This window comes from Branchiostoma lanceolatum, chromosome 14, assembly GCF_035083965.1.
Source record: "Branchiostoma lanceolatum isolate klBraLanc5 chromosome 14, klBraLanc5.hap2, whole genome shotgun sequence".
In the NCBI taxonomy this organism is placed as follows: Eukaryota; Metazoa; Chordata; class Leptocardii; order Amphioxiformes; family Branchiostomatidae; genus Branchiostoma; species Branchiostoma lanceolatum.
Window position 1 is genome coordinate 13,304,338 of NC_089735.1, and position 22,338 is coordinate 13,326,675.

At 41.4% G+C, this 22,338-nt stretch overlaps 2 protein-coding genes across 2 annotated transcripts in view; both read right to left on the reverse strand.

The window, feature by feature from the left end:
- LOC136448452 (uncharacterized) overlaps positions 1-22,338 on the reverse strand; it is a 75,029-nt gene that overhangs the window by 51,070 nt on the left and 1,621 nt on the right. The gene's annotated exons all lie outside the window — the stretch shown is intronic.
- Positions 642-10,594, reverse strand: LOC136448630 (fibropellin-3-like). Its single transcript, XM_066448269.1, has 7 exons — positions 10,585-10,594; positions 9,964-10,074; positions 9,596-9,709; positions 9,228-9,341; positions 8,860-8,973; positions 8,550-8,605; positions 642-689 (listed from the first exon to the last, which is right to left on the reverse strand). The coding sequence occupies exons 1-7, from the start codon at positions 10,592-10,594 to the stop codon at positions 642-644; spliced, it is 567 nt and encodes a 188-aa protein (XP_066304366.1).

The following is a 22,338-nucleotide window of genomic DNA, read 5'->3' on the forward strand; positions in this document are numbered from 1 at the left end:
CTAAGAATAAAGTTCTGCTTTGCCATTCAAAACGCCCGCACCGATCTTTTTTACAACTTTATGATAGGAATACTTACTTGTTTCACAATGATCTCCTCCATAGCCAGGAGCACAATTACAGCTGTAGCTGTTGACGCCGTCAATGCAAGTTCCGCCATTTTCACAGACCACAGAAGAACAGTCGTCGATGTCTGCATTGACATAGTGGGATGGCAGTTAAATGTGTTTCCGAGAAATTCAACCTGCAATTGCCTGAAATATGCTATGAATCTCCAAAGACAATCAGCAGTAGATTTCCTCCATGATCAAGACTTTTCTTCTCCACTGCTACGAGACATATGTCAATGTTCAAGTATCAAATTTGACAGTCTAAGAATAAAGTTCTGCTTTGCCATTCAAAACGCCCGCACCGATCTTTTTTACAACTTTATGATAGGAATACTTACTTGTTTCACAATGATCTCCTCCATAGCCAGGAGCACAATTACAGCTGTAGCTGTTGACGCCGTCAATGCAAGTTCCGCCATTTTCACAGACCACAGAAGAACAGTCGTCGATGTCTGCATTGACATAGTGGGATGGCAGTTAAATGTGTTTCCGAGAAATTCAACCTGCAATATGCTATGAATCTCCAAAGATAATCAGCAGTAGATTTCCTCCATGTCAAGACTTTTCTTCTCCTCTGCTACCTGGATATATGTCAATGTTAAAGTACCAAATGTGACAGTCTTAGAATAAAGTTCTGCTTTGCCATTCAAAACGCCCGCACCGATCTTTTTTACAACTTTATGATAGGAATACTTACTTGTTTCACAATGATCTCCTCCATAGCCAGGAGCACAATTACAGCTGTAGCTGTTGACGCCGTCAATGCAAGTTCCGCCATTTTCACAGACCACAGAAGAACAGTCGTCGATGTCTGCATTGACATAGTGGGATGGCAGTTAAATGTGTTTCCGAGAAATTCAACCTGCAATTGCCGGAAATATGCTATGAATCTCCAAAGACAATCAGCAGTAGATTTCCTCCATGTCAAGACTTTTCTTCTCCACTGCTACGAGACATATGTCAATGTTCAAGTACCAAATGTGACAGTCTAAGAATAAAGTTCTGCTTTGCCATTCAAAACGCCCGCACCGATCTTTTTTACAACTTTATGATAGGAATACTTACTTGTTTCACAATGATCTCCTCCATAGCCAGGAGCACAATTACAGCTGTAGCTGTTGACGCCGTCAATGCAAGTTCCGCCATTTTCACAGACCACAGAAGAACAGTCGTCGATGTCTGCATTGACATAGTGGGATGGCAGTTAAATGTGTTTCCGAGAAATTCAACCTGCAATTGCCTGAAATATGCTATGAATCTCCAAAGACAATCAGCAGTAGATTTCCTCCATGTCAAGACTTTTCTTCTCCTCTGCTACCTCGACATATGTCAATGTTCAAGTACCAAATGTGACAGTCTAAGAATAAAGTTCTGCTTTGCCATTCAAAACGCCCGCACCGATCTTTTTTACAACTTTATGATAGGAATACTTACTTGTTTCACAATGATCTCCTCCATAGCCAGGAGCACAATTACAGCTGTAGCTGTTGACGCCGTCAATGCAAGTTCCGCCATTTTCACAGACCACAGAAGAACAGTCGTCGATGTCTGCATTGACATAGTGGGATGGCAGTTAAATGTGTTTCCGAGAAATTCAACCTGCAATTGCCTGAAATATGCTATGAATCTCCAAAGACAATCAGCAGTAGATTTCCTCCATGATCAAGACTTTTCTTCTCCACTGCTACGAGACATATGTCAATGTTCAAGTATCAAATTTGACAGTCTAAGAATAAAGTTCTGCTTTGCCATTCAAAACGCCCGCACCGATCTTTTTTTACAACTTTATGATAGGAATACTTACTTGTTTCACAATGATCTCCTCCATAGCCAGGAGCACAATTACAGCTGTAGCTGTTGACGCCGTCAATGCAAGTTCCGCCATTTTCACAGACCACAGAAGAACAGTCGTCGATGTCTGCATTGACATAGTGGGATGGCAGTTAAATGTGTTTCCGAGAAATTCAACCTGCAATATGCTATGAATCTCCAAAGATAATCAGCAGTAGATTTCCTCCATGTCAAGACTTTTCTTCTCCTCTGCTACCTGGATATATGTCAATGTTGAAGTACCAAATGTGACAGTCTTAGAATAAAGTTCTGCTTTGCCATTCAAAACGCCCGCACCGATCTTTTTTACAACTTTATGATAGGAATACTTACTTGTTTCACAATGATCTCCTCCATAGCCAGGAGCACAATTACAGCTGTAGCTGTTGACGCCGTCAATGCAAGTTCCGCCATTTTCACAGACCACAGAAGAACAGTCGTCGATGTCTGCATTGACATAGTGGGATGGCAGTTAAATGTGTTTCCGAGAAATTCAACCTGCAATTGCCTGAAATATGCTATGAATCTCCAAAGACAATCAGCAGTAGATTTCCTCCATGTCAAGACTTTTCTTCTCCACTGCTACGAGACATATGTCAATGTTCAAGTACCAAATGTGACAGTCTAAGAATAAAGTTCTGCTTTGCCATTCAAAACGCCCGCACCGATCTTTTTTACAACTTTATGATAGGAATACTTACTTGTTTCACAATGATCTCCTCCATAGCCAGGAGCACAATTACAGCTGTAGCTGTTGACGCCGTCAATGCAAGTTCCGCCATTTTCACAGACCACAGAAGAACAGTCGTCGATGTCTGCATTGACATAGTGGGATGGCAGTTAAATGTGTTTCCGAGAAATTCAACCTGCAATTGCCTGAAATATGCTATGAATCTCCAAAGACAATCAGCAGTAGATTTCCTCCATGTCAAGACTTTTCTTCTCCTCTGCTACCTCGACATATGTCAATGTTCAAGTACCAAATGTGACAGTCTAAGAATAAAGTTCTGCTTTGCCATTCAAAACGCCCGCCCCGATCTTTTTTACAACTTTATGATAGGAATACTTACTTGTTTCACAATGATCTCCTCCATAGCCAGGAGCACAATTACAGCTGTAGCTGTTGACGCCGTCAATGCAAGTTCCGCCATTTTCACAGACCACAGAAGAACAGTCGTCGATGTCTGCATTGACATAGTGGGATGGCAGTTAAATGTGTTTCCGAGAAATTCAACCTGCAATTGCCTGAAATATGCTATGAATCTCCAAAGACAATCAGCAGTAGATTTCCTCCATGTCAAGACTTTTCTTCTCCACTGCTACGAGACATATGTCAATGTTCAAGTATCAAATTTGACAGTCTAAGAATAAAGTTCTGCTTTGCCATTCAAAACGCCCGCACCGATCTTTTTTACAACTTTATGATAGGAATACTTACTTGTTTCACAATGATCTCCTCCATAGCCAGGAGCACAATTACAGCTGTAGCTGTTGACGCCGTCAATGCAAGTTCCGCCATTTTCACAGACCACAGAAGAACAGTCGTCGATGTCTGCATTGACATAGTGGGATGGCAGTTAAATGTGTTTCCGAGAAATTCAACCTGCAATATGCTATGAATCTCCAAAGATAATCAGCAGTAGATTTCCTCCATGTCAAGACTTTTCTTCTCCACTGCTACGAGACATATGTCAATGTTCAAGTACTAAATGTGACAGTCTAAGAATAAAGTTCTGCTTTGCCATTCAAAACGCCCGCACCGATCTTTTTTACAACTTTATGATAGGAATACTTACTTGTTTCACAATGATCTCCTCCATAGCCAGGAGCACAATTACAGCTGTAGCTGTTGACGCCGTCAATGCAAGTTCCGCCATTTTCACAGACCACAGAAGAACAGTCGTCGATGTCTGCATTGACATAGTGGGATGGCAGTTAAATGTGTTTCCGAGAAATTCAACCTGCAATATGCTATGAATCTCCAAAGACAATCAGCAGTAGATTTCCTCCATGTCAAGACTTTTCTTCTCCTCTGCTTCCTCAACATATGTCAATGTTCAAGTACCAAATGTGACAGTCTAAGAATAAAGTTCTGCTTTGCCATTCAAAACGCCCGCACCGATCTTTTTTACAACTTTATGATAGGAATACTTACTTGTTTCACAATGATCTCCTCCATAGCCAGGAGCACAATTACAGCTGTAGCTGTTGACGCCGTCAATGCAAGTTCCGCCATTTTCACAGACCACAGAAGAACAGTCGTCGATGTCTGCATTGACATAGTGGGATGGCAGTTAAATGTGTTTCCGAGAAATTCAACCTGCAATATGCTATGAATCTCCAAAGATAATCAGCAGTAGATTTCCTCCATGTCAAGACTTTTCTTCTCCACTGCTACGAGACATATGTCAATGTTCAAGTATCAAATGTGACAGTCTAAGAATAAAGTTCTGCTTTGCCATTCAAAACGCCCGCACCGATCTTTTTTACAACTTTATGATAGGAATACTTACTTGTTTCACAATGATCTCCTCCATAGCCAGGAGCACAATTACAGCTGTAGCTGTTGACGCCGTCAATGCAAGTTCCGCCATTTTCACAGACCACAGAAGAACAGTCGTCGATGTCTGCATTGACATAGTGGGATGGCAGTTAAATGTGTTTCCGAGAAATTCAACCTGCAATATGCTATGAATCTCCAAAGACAATCAGCAGTAGATTTCCTCCATGTCAAGACTTTTCTTCTCCTCTGCTTCCTCAACATATGTCAATGTTCAAGTACCAAATGTGACAGTCTAAGAATAAAGTTCTGCTTTGCCATTCAAAACGCCCGCACCGATCTTTTTTACAACTTTATGATAGGAATACTTACTTGTTTCACAATGATCTCCTCCATAGCCAGGAGCACAATTACAGCTGTAGCTGTTGACGCCGTCAATGCAAGTTCCGCCATTTTCACAGATCACAGAAGAACAGTCGTCGATGTCTGCATTGACATAGTGGGATGGCAGTTAAATGTGTTTCCGAGAAATTCAACCTGCAATTGCCTGAAATATGCTATGAATCTCCAAAGACAATCAGCAGTAGATTTCCTCCATGTCAAGACTTTTCTTCTCCACTGCTACGAGACATATGTCAATGTTCAAGTATCAAATTTGACAGTCTAAGAATAAAGTTCTGCTTTGCCATTCAAAACGCCCGCACCGATCTTTTTTACAACTTTATGATAGGAATACTTACTTGTTTCACAATGATCTCCTCCATAGCCAGGAGCACAATTACAGCTGTAGCTGTTGACGCCGTCAATGCAAGTTCCGCCATTTTCACAGACCACAGAAGAACAGTCGTCGATGTCTGCATTGACATAGTGGGATGGCAGTTAAATGTGTTTCCGAGAAATTCAACCTGCAATTGCCTGAAATATGCTATGAATCTCCAAAGACAATCAGCAGTAGATTTCCTCCATGTCAAGACTTTTCTTCTCCTCTGCTACCTCGACATATGTCAATGTTAAAGTACCAAATGTGACAGTCTAAGAATAAAGTTCTGCTTTGCCATTCAAAACGCCCGCACCGATCTTTTTTACAACTTTATGATAGGAATACTTACTTGTTTCACAATGATCTCCTCCATAGCCAGGAGCACAATTACAGCTGTAGCTGTTGACGCCGTCAATGCAAGTTCCGCCATTTTCACAGACCACAGAAGAACAGTCGTCGATGTCTGCATTGACATAGTGGGATGGCAGTTAAATGTGTTTCCGAGAAATTCAACCTGCAATTGCCTGAAATATGCTATGAATCTCCAAAGACAATCAGCAGTAGATTTCCTCCATGTCAAGACTTTTCTTCTCCACTGCTACGAGACATATGTCAATGTTCAAGTATCAAATTTGACAGTCTAAGAATAAAGTTCTGCTTTGCCATTCAAAACGCCCGCACCGATCTTTTTTACAACTTTATGATAGGAATACTTACTTGTTTCACAATGATCTCCTCCATAGCCAGGAGCACAATTACAGCTGTAGCTGTTGACGCCGTCAATGCAAGTTCCGCCATTTTCACAGACCACAGAAGAACAGTCGTCGATGTCTGCATTGACATAGTGGGATGGCAGTTAAATGTGTTTCCGAGAAATTCAACCTGCAATTGCCTGAAATATGCTATGAATCTCCAAAGACAATCAGCAGTAGATTTCCTCCATGTCAAGACTTTTCTTCTCCACTGCTACGAGACATATGTCAATGTTCAAGTATCAAATTTGACAGTCTAAGAATAAAGTTCTGCTTTGCCATTCAAAACGCCCGCACCGATCTTTTTTACAACTTTATGATAGGAATACTTACTTGTTTCACAATGATCTCCTCCATAGCCAGGAGCACAATTACAGCTGTAGCTGTTGACGCCGTCAATGCAAGTTCCGCCATTTTCACAGACCACAGAAGAACAGTCGTCGATGTCTGCATTGACATAGTGGGATGGCAGTTAAATGTGTTTCCGAGAAATTCAACCTGCAATTGCCTGAAATATGCTATGAATCTCCAAAGACAATCAGCAGTAGATTTCCTCCATGTCAAGACTTTTCTTCTCCACTGCTACGAGACATATGTCAATGTTCAAGTATCAAATTTGACAGTCTAAGAATAAAGTTCTGCTTTGCCATTCAAAACGCCCGCACCGATCTTTTTTACAACTTTATGATAGGAATACTTACTTGTTTCACAATGATCTCCTCCATAGCCAGGAGCACAATTACAGCTGTAGCTGTTGACGCCGTCAATGCAAGTTCCGCCATTTTCACAGACCACAGAAGAACAGTCGTCGATGTCTGCATTGACATAGTGGGATGGCAGTTAAATGTGTTTCCGAGAAATTCAACCTGCAATTGCCTGAAATATGCTATGAATCTCCAAAGACAATCAGCAGTAGATTTCCTCCATGTCAAGACTTTTCTTCTCCACTGCTACGAGACATATGTCAATGTTAAAGTACCAAATGTGACAGTCTAAGAATAAAGTTCTGCTTTGCCATTCAAAACGCCCGCACCGATCTTTTTTACAACTTTATGATAGGAATACTTACTTGTTTCACAATGATCTCCTCCATAGCCAGGAGCACAATTACAGCTGTAGCTGTTGACGCCGTCAATGCAAGTTCCGCCATTTTCACAGACCACAGAAGAACAGTCGTCGATGTCTGCATTGACATAGTGGGATGGCAGTTAAATGTGTTTCCGAGAAATTCAACCTGCAATTGCCTGAAATATGCTATGAATCTCCAAAGACGATCAGCAGTAGATTTCCTCCATGTCAAGACTTTTCTTCTCCACTGCTACGAGACATATGTCAATGTTCAAGTATCAAATTTGACAGTCTAAGAATAAAGTTCTGCTTTGCCATTCAAAACGCCCGCACCGATCTTTTTTACAACTTTATGATAGGAATACTTACTTGTTTCACAATGATCTCCTTCATAGCCAGGAGCACAATTACAGCTGTAGCTGTTGACGCCGTCAATGCAAGTTCCGCCATTTTCACAGACCACAGAAGAACAGTCGTCGATGTCTGCATTGACATAGTGGGATGGCAGTTAAATGTGTTTCCGAGAAATTCAACCTGCAATTGCCTGAAATATGCTATGAATCTCCAAAGACAATCAGCAGTAGATTTCCTCCATGTCAAGACTTTTCTTCTCCTCTGCTACGAGACATATGTCAATGTTCAAGTACCAAATGTGACAGTCTAAGAATAAAGTTCTGCTTTGCCATTCAAAACGCCCGCACCGATCTTTTTTACAACTTTATGATAGGAATACTTACTTGTTTCACAATGATCTCCTCCATAGCCAGGAGCACAATTACAGCTGTAGCTGTTGACGCCGTCAATGCAAGTTCCGCCATTTTCACAGACCACAGAAGAACAGTCGTCGATGTCTGCATTGACATAGTGGGATGGCAGTTAAATGTGTTTCCGAGAAATTCAACCTGCAATTGCCTGAAATATGCTATGAATCTCCAAAGACAATCAGCAGTAGATTTCCTCCATGTCAAGACTTTTCTTCTCCACTGCTACGAGACATATGTCAATGTTCAAGTACCAAATGTGACAGTCTAAGAATAAAGTTCTGCTTTGCCATTCAAAACGCCCGCACCGATCTTTTTTACAACTTTATGATAGGAATACTTACTTGTTTCACAATGATCTCCTCCATAGCCAGGAGCACAATTACAGCTGTAGCTGTTGACGCCGTCAATGCAAGTTCCGCCATTTTCACAGACCACAGAAGAACAGTCGTCGATGTCTGCATTGACATAGTGGGATGGCAGTTAAATGTGTTTCCGAGAAATTCAACCTGCAATTGCCTGAAATATGCTATGAATCTCCAAAGACAATCAGCAGTAGATTTCCTCCATGTCAAGACTTTTCTTCTCCACTGCTACGAGACATATGTCAATGTTCAAGTATCAAATTTGACAGTCTAAGAATAAAGTTCTGCTTTGCCATTCAAAACGCCCGCACCGATCTTTTTTACAACTTTATGATAGGAATACTTACTTGTTTCACAATGATCTCCTCCATAGCCAGGAGCACAATTACAGCTGTAGCTGTTGACGCCGTCAATGCAAGTTCCGCCATTTTCACAGACCACAGAAGAACAGTCGTCGATGTCTGCATTGACATAGTGGGATGGCAGTTAAATGTGTTTCCGAGAAATTCAACCTGCAATTGCCTGAAATATGCTATGAATCTCCAAAGACGATCAGCAGTAGATTTCCTCCATGTCAAGACTTTTCTTCTCCACTGCTACGAGACATATGTCAATGTTCAAGTATCAAATTTGACAGTCTAAGAATAAAGTTCTGCTTTGCCATTCAAAACGCCCGCACCGATCTTTTTTACAACTTTATGATAGGAATACTTACTTGTTTCACAATGATCTCCTTCATAGCCAGGAGCACAATTACAGCTGTAGCTGTTGACGCCGTCAATGCAAGTTCCGCCATTTTCACAGACCACAGAAGAACAGTCGTCGATGTCTGCATTGACATAGTGGGATGGCAGTTAAATGTGTTTCCGAGAAATTCAACCTGCAATTGCCTGAAATATGCTATGAATCTCCAAAGACAATCAGCAGTAGATTTCCTCCATGTCAAGACTTTTCTTCTCCTCTGCTACGAGACATATGTCAATGTTCAAGTACCAAATGTGACAGTCTAAGAATAAAGTTCTGCTTTGCCATTCAAAACGCCCGCACCGATCTTTTTTACAACTTTATGATAGGAATACTTACTTGTTTCACAATGATCTCCTCCATAGCCAGGAGCACAATTACAGCTGTAGCTGTTGACGCCGTCAATGCAAGTTCCGCCATTTTCACAGACCACAGAAGAACAGTCGTCGATGTCTGCATTGACATAGTGGGATGGCAGTTAAATGTGTTTCCGAGAAATTCAACCTGCAATTGCCTGAAATATGCTATGAATCTCCAAAGACAATCAGCAGTAGATTTCCTCCATGTCAAGACTTTTCTTCTCCACTGCTACGAGACATATGTCAATGTTCAAGTACCAAATGTGACAGTCTAAGAATAAAGTTCTGCTTTGCCATTCAAAACGCCCGCACCGATCTTTTTTACAACTTTATGATAGGAATACTTACTTGTTTCACAATGATCTCCTCCATAGCCAGGAGCACAATTACAGCTGTAGCTGTTGACGCCGTCAATGCAAGTTCCGCCATTTTCACAGACCACAGAAGAACAGTCGTCGATGTCTGCATTGACATAGTGGGATGGCAGTTAAATGTGTTTCCGAGAAATTCAACCTGCAATTGCCTGAAATATGCTATGAATCTCCAAAGACAATCAGCAGTAGATTTCCTCCATGTCAAGACTTTTCTTCTCCACTGCTACGAGACATATGTCAATGTTCAAGTATCAAATTTGACAGTCTAAGAATAAAGTTCTGCTTTGCCATTCAAAACGCCCGCACCGATCTTTTTTACAACTTTATGATAGGAATACTTACTTGTTTCACAATGATCTCCTTCATAGCCAGGAGCACAATTACAGCTGTAGCTGTTGACGCCGTCAATGCAAGTTCCGCCATTTTCACAGACCACAGAAGAACAGTCGTCGATGTCTGCATTGACATAGTGGGATGGCAGTTAAATGTGTTTCCGAGAAATTCAACCTGCAATTGCCTGAAATATGCTATGAATCTCCAAAGACAATCAGCAGTAGATTTCCTCCATGTCAAGACTTTTCTTCTCCACTGCTACGAGACATATGTCAATGTTCAAGTACCAAATGTGACAGTCTAAGAATAAAGTTCTGCTTTGCCATTCAAAACGCCCGCACCGATCTTTTTTACAACTTTATGATAGGAATACTTACTTGTTTCACAATGATCTCCTCCATAGCCAGGAGCACAATTACAGCTGTAGCTGTTGACGCCGTCAATGCAAGTTCCGCCATTTTCACAGACCACAGAAGAACAGTCGTCGATGTCTGCATTGACATAGTGGGATGGCAGTTAAATGTGTTTCCGAGAAATTCAACCTGCAATTGCCTGAAATATGCTATGAATCTCCAAAGACAATCAGCAGTAGATTTCCTCCATGTCAAGACTTTTCTTCTCCTCTGCTACCTCGACACATGTCAATGTTCAAGTACCAAATGTGACAGTCTAAGAATAAAGTTCTGCTTTGCCATTCAAAACGCCCGCACCGATCTTTTTTACAACTTTATGATAGGAATACTTACTTGTTTCACAATGATCTCCTCCATAGCCAGGAGCACAATTACAGCTGTAGCTGTTGACGCCGTCAATGCAAGTTCCGCCATTTTCACAGACCACAGAAGAACAGTCGTCGATGTCTGCATTGACATAGTGGGATGGCAGTTAAATGTGTTTCCGAGAAATTCAACCTGCAATTGCCTGAAATATGCTATGAATCTCCAAAGACAATCAGCAGTAGATTTCCTCCATGATCAAGACTTTTCTTCTCCACTGCTACGAGACATATGTCAATGTTCAAGTATCAAATTTGACAGTCTAAGAATAAAGTTCTGCTTTGCCATTCAAAACGCCCGCACCGATCTTTTTTACAACTTTATGATAGGAATACTTACTTGTTTCACAATGATCTCCTCCATAGCCAGGAGCACAATTACAGCTGTAGCTGTTGACGCCGTCAATGCAAGTTCCGCCATTTTCACAGACCACAGAAGAACAGTCGTCGATGTCTGCATTGACATAGTGGGATGGCAGTTAAATGTGTTTCCGAGAAATTCAACCTGCAATATGCTATGAATCTCCAAAGATAATCAGCAGTAGATTTCCTCCATGTCAAGACTTTTCTTCTCCTCTGCTACCTGGATATATGTCAATGTTAAAGTACCAAATGTGACAGTCTTAGAATAAAGTTCTGCTTTGCCATTCAAAACGCCCGCACCGATCTTTTTTACAACTTTATGATAGGAATACTTACTTGTTTCACAATGATCTCCTCCATAGCCAGGAGCACAATTACAGCTGTAGCTGTTGACGCCGTCAATGCAAGTTCCGCCATTTTCACAGACCACAGAAGAACAGTCGTCGATGTCTGCATTGACATAGTGGGATGGCAGTTAAATGTGTTTCCGAGAAATTCAACCTGCAATTGCCGGAAATATGCTATGAATCTCCAAAGACAATCAGCAGTAGATTTCCTCCATGTCAAGACTTTTCTTCTCCACTGCTACGAGACATATGTCAATGTTCAAGTACCAAATGTGACAGTCTAAGAATAAAGTTCTGCTTTGCCATTCAAAACGCCCGCACCGATCTTTTTTACAACTTTATGATAGGAATACTTACTTGTTTCACAATGATCCTCTCCATAGCCAGGAGCACAATTACAGCTGTAGCTGTTGACGCCGTCAATGCAAGTTCCGCCATTTTCACAGACCACAGAAGAACAGTCGTCGATGTCTGCATTGACATAGTGGGATGGCAGTTAAATGTGTTTCCGAGAAATTCAACCTGCAATTGCCTGAAATATGCTATGAATCTCCAAAGACAATCAGCAGTAGATTTCCTCCATGTCAAGACTTTTCTTCTCCTCTGCTACCTCGACATATGTCAATGTTCAAGTACCAAATGTGACAGTCTAAGAATAAAGTTCTGCTTTGCCATTCAAAACGCCCGCACCGATCTTTTTTACAACTTTATGATAGGAATACTTACTTGTTTCACAATGATCTCCTCCATAGCCAGGAGCACAATTACAGCTGTAGCTGTTGACGCCGTCAATGCAAGTTCCGCCATTTTCACAGACCACAGAAGAACAGTCGTCGATGTCTGCATTGACATAGTGGGATGGCAGTTAAATGTGTTTCCGAGAAATTCAACCTGCAATTGCCTGAAATATGCTATGAATCTCCAAAGACAATCAGCAGTAGATTTCCTCCATGATCAAGACTTTTCTTCTCCACTGCTACGAGACATATGTCAATGTTCAAGTATCAAATTTGACAGTCTAAGAATAAAGTTCTGCTTTGCCATTCAAAACGCCCGCACCGATCTTTTTTTACAACTTTATGATAGGAATACTTACTTGTTTCACAATGATCTCCTCCATAGCCAGGAGCACAATTACAGCTGTAGCTGTTGACGCCGTCAATGCAAGTTCCGCCATTTTCACAGACCACAGAAGAACAGTCGTCGATGTCTGCATTGACATAGTGGGATGGCAGTTAAATGTGTTTCCGAGAAATTCAACCTGCAATATGCTATGAATCTCCAAAGATAATCAGCAGTAGATTTCCTCCATGTCAAGACTTTTCTTCTCCTCTGCTACCTGGATATATGTCAATGTTGAAGTACCAAATGTGACAGTCTTAGAATAAAGTTCTGCTTTGCCATTCAAAACGCCCGCACCGATCTTTTTTACAACTTTATGATAGGAATACTTACTTGTTTCACAATGATCTCCTCCATAGCCAGGAGCACAATTACAGCTGTAGCTGTTGACGCCGTCAATGCAAGTTCCGCCATTTTCACAGACCACAGAAGAACAGTCGTCGATGTCTGCATTGACATAGTGGGATGGCAGTTAAATGTGTTTCCGAGAAATTCAACCTGCAATTGCCTGAAATATGCTATGAATCTCCAAAGACAATCAGCAGTAGATTTCCTCCATGTCAAGACTTTTCTTCTCCACTGCTACGAGACATATGTCAATGTTCAAGTACCAAATGTGACAGTCTAAGAATAAAGTTCTGCTTTGCCATTCAAAACGCCCGCACCGATCTTTTTTACAACTTTATGATAGGAATACTTACTTGTTTCACAATGATCTCCTCCATAGCCAGGAGCACAATTACAGCTGTAGCTGTTGACGCCGTCAATGCAAGTTCCGCCATTTTCACAGACCACAGAAGAACAGTCGTCGATGTCTGCATTGACATAGTGGGATGGCAGTTAAATGTGTTTCCGAGAAATTCAACCTGCAATTGCCTGAAATATGCTATGAATCTCCAAAGACAATCAGCAGTAGATTTCCTCCATGTCAAGACTTTTCTTCTCCTCTGCTACCTCGACATATGTCAATGTTCAAGTACCAAATGTGACAGTCTAAGAATAAAGTTCTGCTTTGCCATTCAAAACGCCCGCCCCGATCTTTTTTACAACTTTATGATAGGAATACTTACTTGTTTCACAATGATCTCCTCCATAGCCAGGAGCACAATTACAGCTGTAGCTGTTGACGCCGTCAATGCAAGTTCCGCCATTTTCACAGACCACAGAAGAACAGTCGTCGATGTCTGCATTGACATAGTGGGATGGCAGTTAAATGTGTTTCCGAGAAATTCAACCTGCAATTGCCTGAAATATGCTATGAATCTCCAAAGACAATCAGCAGTAGATTTCCTCCATGTCAAGACTTTTCTTCTCCACTGCTACGAGACATATGTCAATGTTCAAGTATCAAATTTGACAGTCTAAGAATAAAGTTCTGCTTTGCCATTCAAAACGCCCGCACCGATCTTTTTTACAACTTTATGATAGGAATACTTACTTGTTTCACAATGATCTCCTCCATAGCCAGGAGCACAATTACAGCTGTAGCTGTTGACGCCGTCAATGCAAGTTCCGCCATTTTCACAGACCACAGAAGAACAGTCGTCGATGTCTGCATTGACATAGTGGGATGGCAGTTAAATGTGTTTCCGAGAAATTCAACCTGCAATATGCTATGAATCTCCAAAGATAATCAGCAGTAGATTTCCTCCATGTCAAGACTTTTCTTCTCCACTGCTACGAGACATATGTCAATGTTCAAGTACTAAATGTGACAGTCTAAGAATAAAGTTCTGCTTTGCCATTCAAAACGCCCGCACCGATCTTTTTTACAACTTTATGATAGGAATACTTACTTGTTTCACAATGATCTCCTCCATAGCCAGGAGCACAATTACAGCTGTAGCTGTTGACGCCGTCAATGCAAGTTCCGCCATTTTCACAGACCACAGAAGAACAGTCGTCGATGTCTGCATTGACATAGTGGGATGGCAGTTAAATGTGTTTCCGAGAAATTCAACCTGCAATATGCTATGAATCTCCAAAGACAATCAGCAGTAGATTTCCTCCATGTCAAGACTTTTCTTCTCCTCTGCTTCCTCAACATATGTCAATGTTCAAGTACCAAATGTGACAGTCTAAGAATAAAGTTCTGCTTTGCCATTCAAAACGCCCGCACCGATCTTTTTTACAACTTTATGATAGGAATACTTACTTGTTTCACAATGATCTCCTCCATAGCCAGGAGCACAATTACAGCTGTAGCTGTTGACGCCGTCAATGCAAGTTCCGCCATTTTCACAGACCACAGAAGAACAGTCGTCGATGTCTGCATTGACATAGTGGGATGGCAGTTAAATGTGTTTCCGAGAAATTCAACCTGCAATATGCTATGAATCTCCAAAGATAATCAGCAGTAGATTTCCTCCATGTCAAGACTTTTCTTCTCCACTGCTACGAGACATATGTCAATGTTCAAGTATCAAATTTGACAGTCTAAGAATAAAGTTCTGCTTTGCCATTCAAAACGCCCGCACCGATCTTTTTTACAACTTTATGATAGGAATACTTACTTGTTTCACAATGATCTCCTCCATAGCCAGGAAGACAATTACAGCTGTAGCTGTCGACGCCGTCAATGCAAGTTCCGCCATTTTCACAGACCACAGAAGAACAGTCGTCGATGTCTGCATTGACATAGTGGGATGGCAGTTAAATGTGTTTCCGAGAAATTCAACCTGCAATTGCCTGAAATATGCTATGAATCTCCAAAGACAATCAGCAGTAGATTTCCTCCATCTCAAGACTTTTCTTCTCCACTGCTACGAGACTAATGTTAATGTTGAAGTACCAAATGTGACAGTCTTAGAATAAAGTTCTGCTTTGCCATTCCAAACGCCCGCACCGATCTTTTTAACAACTTTATGATAGGAATACTTACTTGTTTCACAATGATCTCCTCCATAGCCAGGAAGACAATTACAGCTGTAGCTGTCGACGCCGTCAATGCAAGTTCCGCCATTTTCACAGACCACAGAAGAACAGTCGTCGATGTCTGCATTGACATAGTGGGATGGCAGTTAAATGTGTTTCCGAGAAATTCAACCTGCAATTGCCTGAAATATGCTATGAATCTCCAAAGACAATCAGCAGTAGATTTCCTCCATCTCAAGACTTTTCTTCTCCACTGCTACGAGACATATGTCAATGTTGAAGTACCAAATGTGACAGTCTTAGAAAAAACCTCTGCTTTGCCATTCAAAACGCCCGCACCGATCTTTTTTACAACTTTATGATAGGAATACTTACTTGTTTCACAATGATCTCCTCCATAGCCAGGAAGACAATTACAGCTGTAGCTGTCGACGCCGTCAATGCAAGTTCCGCCATTTTCACAGACCACAGAAGAACAGTCGTCGATGTCTGCATTGGCATAGTGGGATGGCAGTTAAATGTGTTTCCGAGAAATTCAACCTGCAATTGCCTGAAATATGCTATGAATCTCCAAAGACAATCAGCAGTAGATTTCCTCCATCTCAAGACTTTTCTTCTCCACTGCTACGAGACATATGTCAATGTTGAAGTGCCAAATGTGACAGTCTTAGAATAAAGTTCTGCTTTGCCATTCCAAACGCCCGCACCGATCTTTTTAACAACTTTATGATAGGAATACTTACTTGTTTCACAATGATCTCCTCCATAGCCAGGAAGACAATTACAGCTGTAGCTGTCGACGCCGTCAATGCAAGTTCCGCCATTTTCACAGACCACAGAAGAACAGTCGTCGATGTCTGCATTGACATAGTGGGATGGCAGTTAAATGTGTTTCCGAGAAATTCAACCTGCAATTGCCTGAAATATGCTATGAATCTCCAAAGACAATCAGCAGTAGATTTCCTCCATCTCAAGACTTTTCTTCTCCACTGCTACGAGACATATGTCAATGTTGAAGTACCAAATGTGACAGTCTTAGAATAAAGTTCTGCTTTGCCATTCCAAACGCCCGCACCGATCTTTTTAACAACTTTATGATAGGAATACTTACTTGTTTCACAATGATCTCCTCCATAGCCAGGAAGACAATTACAGCTGTAGCTGTCGACGCCGTCAATGCAAGTTCCGCCATTTTCACAGACCACAGAAGAACAGTCGTCGATGTCTGCATTGACATAGTGGGATGGCAGTTAAATGTGTTTCCGAGAAATTCAACCTGCAATTGCCTGAAATATGCTATGAATCTCCAAAGACAATCAGCAGTAGATTTCCTCCATCTCAAGACTTTTATTCTCCACTGCTACGAGACATATGTCAATGTTGAAGTACCAAATGTGACAGTCTTAGAAAAAACCTCTGCTTTGCCATTCCAAACGCCCGCACCGATCTTTTTTACAACTTTATGATAGGAATACTTACTTGTTTCACAATGATCTCCTCCATAGCCAGGAAGACAATTACAGCTGTAGCTGTCGACGCCGTCAATGCAAGTTCCGCCATTTTCACAGACCACAGAAGAACAGTCGTCGATGTCTGCATTGGCATAGTGGGATGGCAGTTAAATGTGTTTCCGAGAAATTCAACCTGCAATTGCCTGAAATATGCTATGAATCTCCAACGACAATCAGCAGTAGATTTCCTCCATCTCAAGACTTTTCTTCTCCACTGCTACGAGACATATGTCAATGTTGAAGTGCCAAATGTGACAGTCTTAGAATAAAGTTCTGCTTTGCCATTCCAAACGCCCGCACCGATCTTTTTAACAACTTTATGATAGGAATACTTACTTGTTTCACAATGATCTCCTCCATAGCCAGGAAGACAATTACAGCTGTAGCTGTCGACGCCGTCAATGCAAGTTCCGCCATTTTCACAGACCACAGAAGAACAGTCGTCGATGTCTGCATTGACATAGTGGGATGGCAGTTAAATGTGTTTCCGAGAAATTCAACCTGCAATTGCCTGAAATATGCTATGAATCTCCAAAGACAATCAGCAGTAGATTTCCTCCATCTCAAGACTTTTCTTCTCCACTGCTACGAGACATATGTCAATGTTGAAGTACCAAATGTGACAGTCTTAGAATAAAGTTCTGCTTTGCCATTCCAAACGCCCGCACCGATCTTTTTAACAACTTTATGATAGGAATACTTACTTGTTTCACAATGATCTCCTCCATAGCCAGGAAGACAATTACAGCTGTAGCTGTCGACGCCGTCAATGCAAGTTCCGCCATTTTCACAGACCACAGAAGAACAGTCGTCGATGTCTGCATTGACATAGTGGGATGGCAGTTAAATGTGTTTCCGAGAAATTCAACCTGCAATTGCCTGAAATATGCTATGAATCTCCAACGACAATCAGCAGTAGATTTCCTCCATCTCAAGACTTTTCTTCTCCACTGCTACGAGACATATGTCAATGTTGAAGTGCCAAATGTGACAGTCTTAGAATAAAGTTCTGCTTTGCCATTCCAAACGCCCGCACCGATCTTTTTAACAACTTTATGATAGGAATACTTACTTGTTTCACAATGATCTCCTCCATAGCCAGGAAGACAATTACAGCTGTAGCTGTCGACGCCGTCAATGCAAGTTCCGCCATTTTCACAGACCACAGAAGAACAGTCGTCGATGTCTGCATTGACATAGTGGGATGGCAGTTAAATGTGTTTCCGAGAAATTCAACCTGCAATTGCCTGAAATATGCTATGAATCTCCAAAGACAATCAGCAGTAGATTTCCTCCATCTCAAGACTTTTCTTCTCCACTGCTACGAGACATATGTCAATGTTGAAGTACCAAATGTGACAGTCTTAGAAAAAACCTCTGCTTTGCCATTCCAAACGCCCGCACCGATCTTTTTTACAACTTTATGATAGGAATACTTACTTGTTTCACAATGATCTCCTCCATAGCCAGGAAGACAATTACAGCTGTAGCTGTCGACGCCGTCAATGCAAGTTCCGCCATTTTCACAGACCACAGAAGAACAGTCGTCGATGTCTGCATTGGCATAGTGGGATGGCAGTTAAATGTGTTTCCGAGAAATTCAACCTGCAATTGCCTGAAATATGCTATGAATCTCCAAAGACAATCAGCAGTAGATTTCCTCCATCTCAAGACTTTTCTTCTCCACTGCTACGAGACATATGTCAATGTTGAAGTGCCAAATGTGACAGTCTTAGAATAAAGTTCTGCTTTGCCATTCCAAACGCCCGCACCGATCTTTTTAACAACTTTATGATAGGAATACTTACTTGTTTCACAATGATCTCCTCCATAGCCAGGAAGACAATTACAGCTGTAGCTGTCGACGCCGTCAATGCAAGTTCCGCCATTTTCACAGACCACAGAAGAACAGTCGTCGATGTCTGCATTGACATAATGGGATGGCAGTTAAATGTGTTTCCGAGAAATTCAACCTGCAATTGCCTGAAATATGCTATGAATCTCCAAAGACAATCAGCAGTAGATTTCCTCCATCTCAAGACTTTTCTTCTCCACTGCAACGAGACATATGTCAATGTTGAAGTACCAAATATGACAGTCTTAGAATAAAGCTCTGCTTTGAGAATTCCAAACGCCCGAACCGATCTTTTTTACAACTTTATGATAGGAATACTTACTTGTTTCACAATGATCTCCTCCATAGCCAGGAAGACAATTACAGCTGTAGCTGTCGACGCCGTCAATGCAAGTTCCGCCATTTTCACAGACCACAGAAGAACAGTCGTCGATGTCTGCATTGACATAATGGGATGGCAGTTAAATGTGTTTCCGAGAAATTCAACCTGCAATTGCCTGAAATATGCTATGAATCTCCAAAGACAATCAGCAGTAGATTTCCTCCATCTCAAGACTTTTCTTCTCCACTGCTACGAGACATATGTCAATGTTGAAGTACCAAATGTGACAGTCTTAGAATAAAGTTCTGCTTTGCCATTCCAAACGCCCGCACCGATCTTTTTAACAACTTTATGATAGGAATACTTACTTGTTTCACAATGATCTCCTCCATAGCCAGGAAGACAATTACAGCTGTAGCTGTCGACGCCGTCAATGCAAGTTCCGCCATTTTCACAGACCACAGAAGAACAGTCGTCGATGTCTGCATTGACATAATGGGATGGCAGTTAAATGTGTTTCCGAGAAATTCAACCTGCAATTGCCTGAAATATGCTATGAATCTCCAAAGACAATCAGCAGTAGATTTCCTCCATCTCAAGACTTTTCTTCTCCACTGCTACGAGACATATGTCAATGTTGAAGTGCCAAATGTGACAGTCTTAGAATAAAGCTCTGCTTTGAGAATTCCAAACGCCCGAACCGATCTTTTTTACAACTTTATGATAGGAATACTTACTTGTTTCACAATGATCTCCTCCATAGCCAGGAAGACAATTACAGCTGTAGCTGTCGACGCCGTCAATGCAAGTTCCGCCATTTTCACAGACCACAGAAGAACAGTCGTCGATGTCTGCATTGACATAGTGGGATGGCAGTTAAATGTGTTTCCGAGAAATTCAACCTGCAATTGCCTGAAATATGCTATGAATCTCCAACGACAATCAGCAGTAGATTTCCTCCATCTCAAGACTTTTCTTCTCCACTGCTACGAGACATATGTCAATGTTGAAGTACTAAATGTGACAGTCTTAGAATAAAGCTCTGCTTTGCCATTCCAAACGCCCGCACCGATCTTTTTTACAACTTAATGATAGGAATACTTACTTGTTTCACAATGATCTCCTCCATAGCCAGGAAGACAATTACAGCTGTACCTGTTGACGCCGTCAATGCAAGTTCCGCCATTTTCACAGACCACAGAAGAACAGTCGTCGATGTCTGCATTGGCATAGTGGGATGGCAGTTAAATGTGTTTCCGAGAAATTCAACCTGCAATTGCCTGAAATATGCTATGAATCTCCAAAGACAATCAGCAGTAGATTTCCTCCATCTCAAGACTTTTCTTCTCCACTGCTACGAGACATATGTCAATGTTGAAGTACCAAATGTGACAGTCTTAGAATAAAGTTCTGCTTTACCATTTAAAACGTCCGCACTGATCTTTTTTGCAACTTTGTGCGAATATGATAGGAATACTTACTTGTTTCACAATGATCTCCTCCATAGCCAGGAGCACAATTACAGCTGTAGCTGTCGACGCTGTCAATGCAAGTTCCGCCATTTTCACAGACCTCAGAAGAACATTCGGCGATGTCTGCATTAACATATTGGGAAGGCTCTTGTTGTGTTTTCGAGATAATCAAACTACAAATTGTCTTAAATACCTTGCCACTCACAAGGCGATCAGAAGTGCAGTTTACTCGATTACCTAGCATTTAGATTTTATTTTGTACATTGTTTGTAAGCTACATGCATGCCAAATATCGTGGGAATTCGTATTTCCTTTTTTAGTTATTCCCTGTGCAAGAATTCAAGCGCCCCTGCAGTTCCATAGCAAGCCTCTAACGTATTGCTACCAGTTATGGTGCGCTACCAATAATTCTCCCCTTTTGTTAATGGAAACATGTCGATGTGTATTATGTAAAAGCCAGTTCCCATGAGCAATAAAAACTACATAAGTATGTTCGTTTGTCACGACTCGTTATACAAAGCAATGATTTCTTACATCCAGCGACAAAACAGAATCCATTTCTGAAGCAGTAACGACAAGCTGCTAGGGGGCCCAAACCTACACCACTTCTTTATTACATCACAATCTATCTGCCACCAAAAGATCATAGCATGTCCAGGTTAAAAGATACAAAAACCGAAGTTCTGCTGCAGTACCAAGGTCACATACCAGTTGGCCCAAATACGATCCGTGATGTTTGCCCGCCCACATACCAAATTTCATCATAATCCATCAAGAGTTTCTTGAGTTATGCTGACTAGAGTAGTCAGGAGACACAAACAGACAAACAAACAGACAAACAAACAAACAAACAGACAAACAAACAGACAAACAGACAGACACACCCAAAACTATATATCCATTTGTCATGGAGATAACAAGTTACATTGAAGCGTGATGTATGCAAACGCGTCAAATGTAATTCAACACCGCGTACTTCATCATGTTTTTCGAAGTCGCACAATAGCTAGTATATTTTAAAAGTAGCAGACGTTACACCTTTCCTTGACATTCAATCTAGCTTTAGTGATTTGAGGTGGGAAACTCTTATCAGTTTGAAGAAGGATTGATAGAACGGCTTTTTTGGAACTGCAGGTGCTGATCTTATTTAAAACTTTGAAAGAGAATAACTCAACCTGTGGTTGACGGATCGTCATGACTTGTAGATAGGTTATGTAGATAAGGTCACTAGAGGCCACTAGAGGTCATCAAGAGGCATTGACCTTCGTCTTCCAAGCAACTACCTACATACCAAATATCACTACAATCTATCGAGAGCTTCTTAAGTTACAATGACCCACAAAATATCCGGAAGGCGGAAGCACAAACAGACACGCACACACACACGTAGACAAAGCAAAACCATACCCATTTTTTATGGAGGAAAGAAATGGCGTGATAAATCATCGTACGCACCACAAACGAGATCACTTCCCCTCCATTGTCCATTTAAACATCGCTTGAAGACCTGTCCCGAGACTCTGACGTAACCAGCTTTGCAGTAGTAGAAGCAGATTGTCCCTGAACGGTAGGGATACGTTGTTGGTGTGCAGAGCTTATCATCCCTCGTGTTTGGTACGTTTGGCGGGTAGTCTGTACAGGAGCGTGGGCGCCCCGGACCTGAAATAAACAAAATTAATCCAATTACAAAAATACAGGAAATTTTTGTCTCACTTGACGGCCTCTATTGTAAAATTTTGGCAC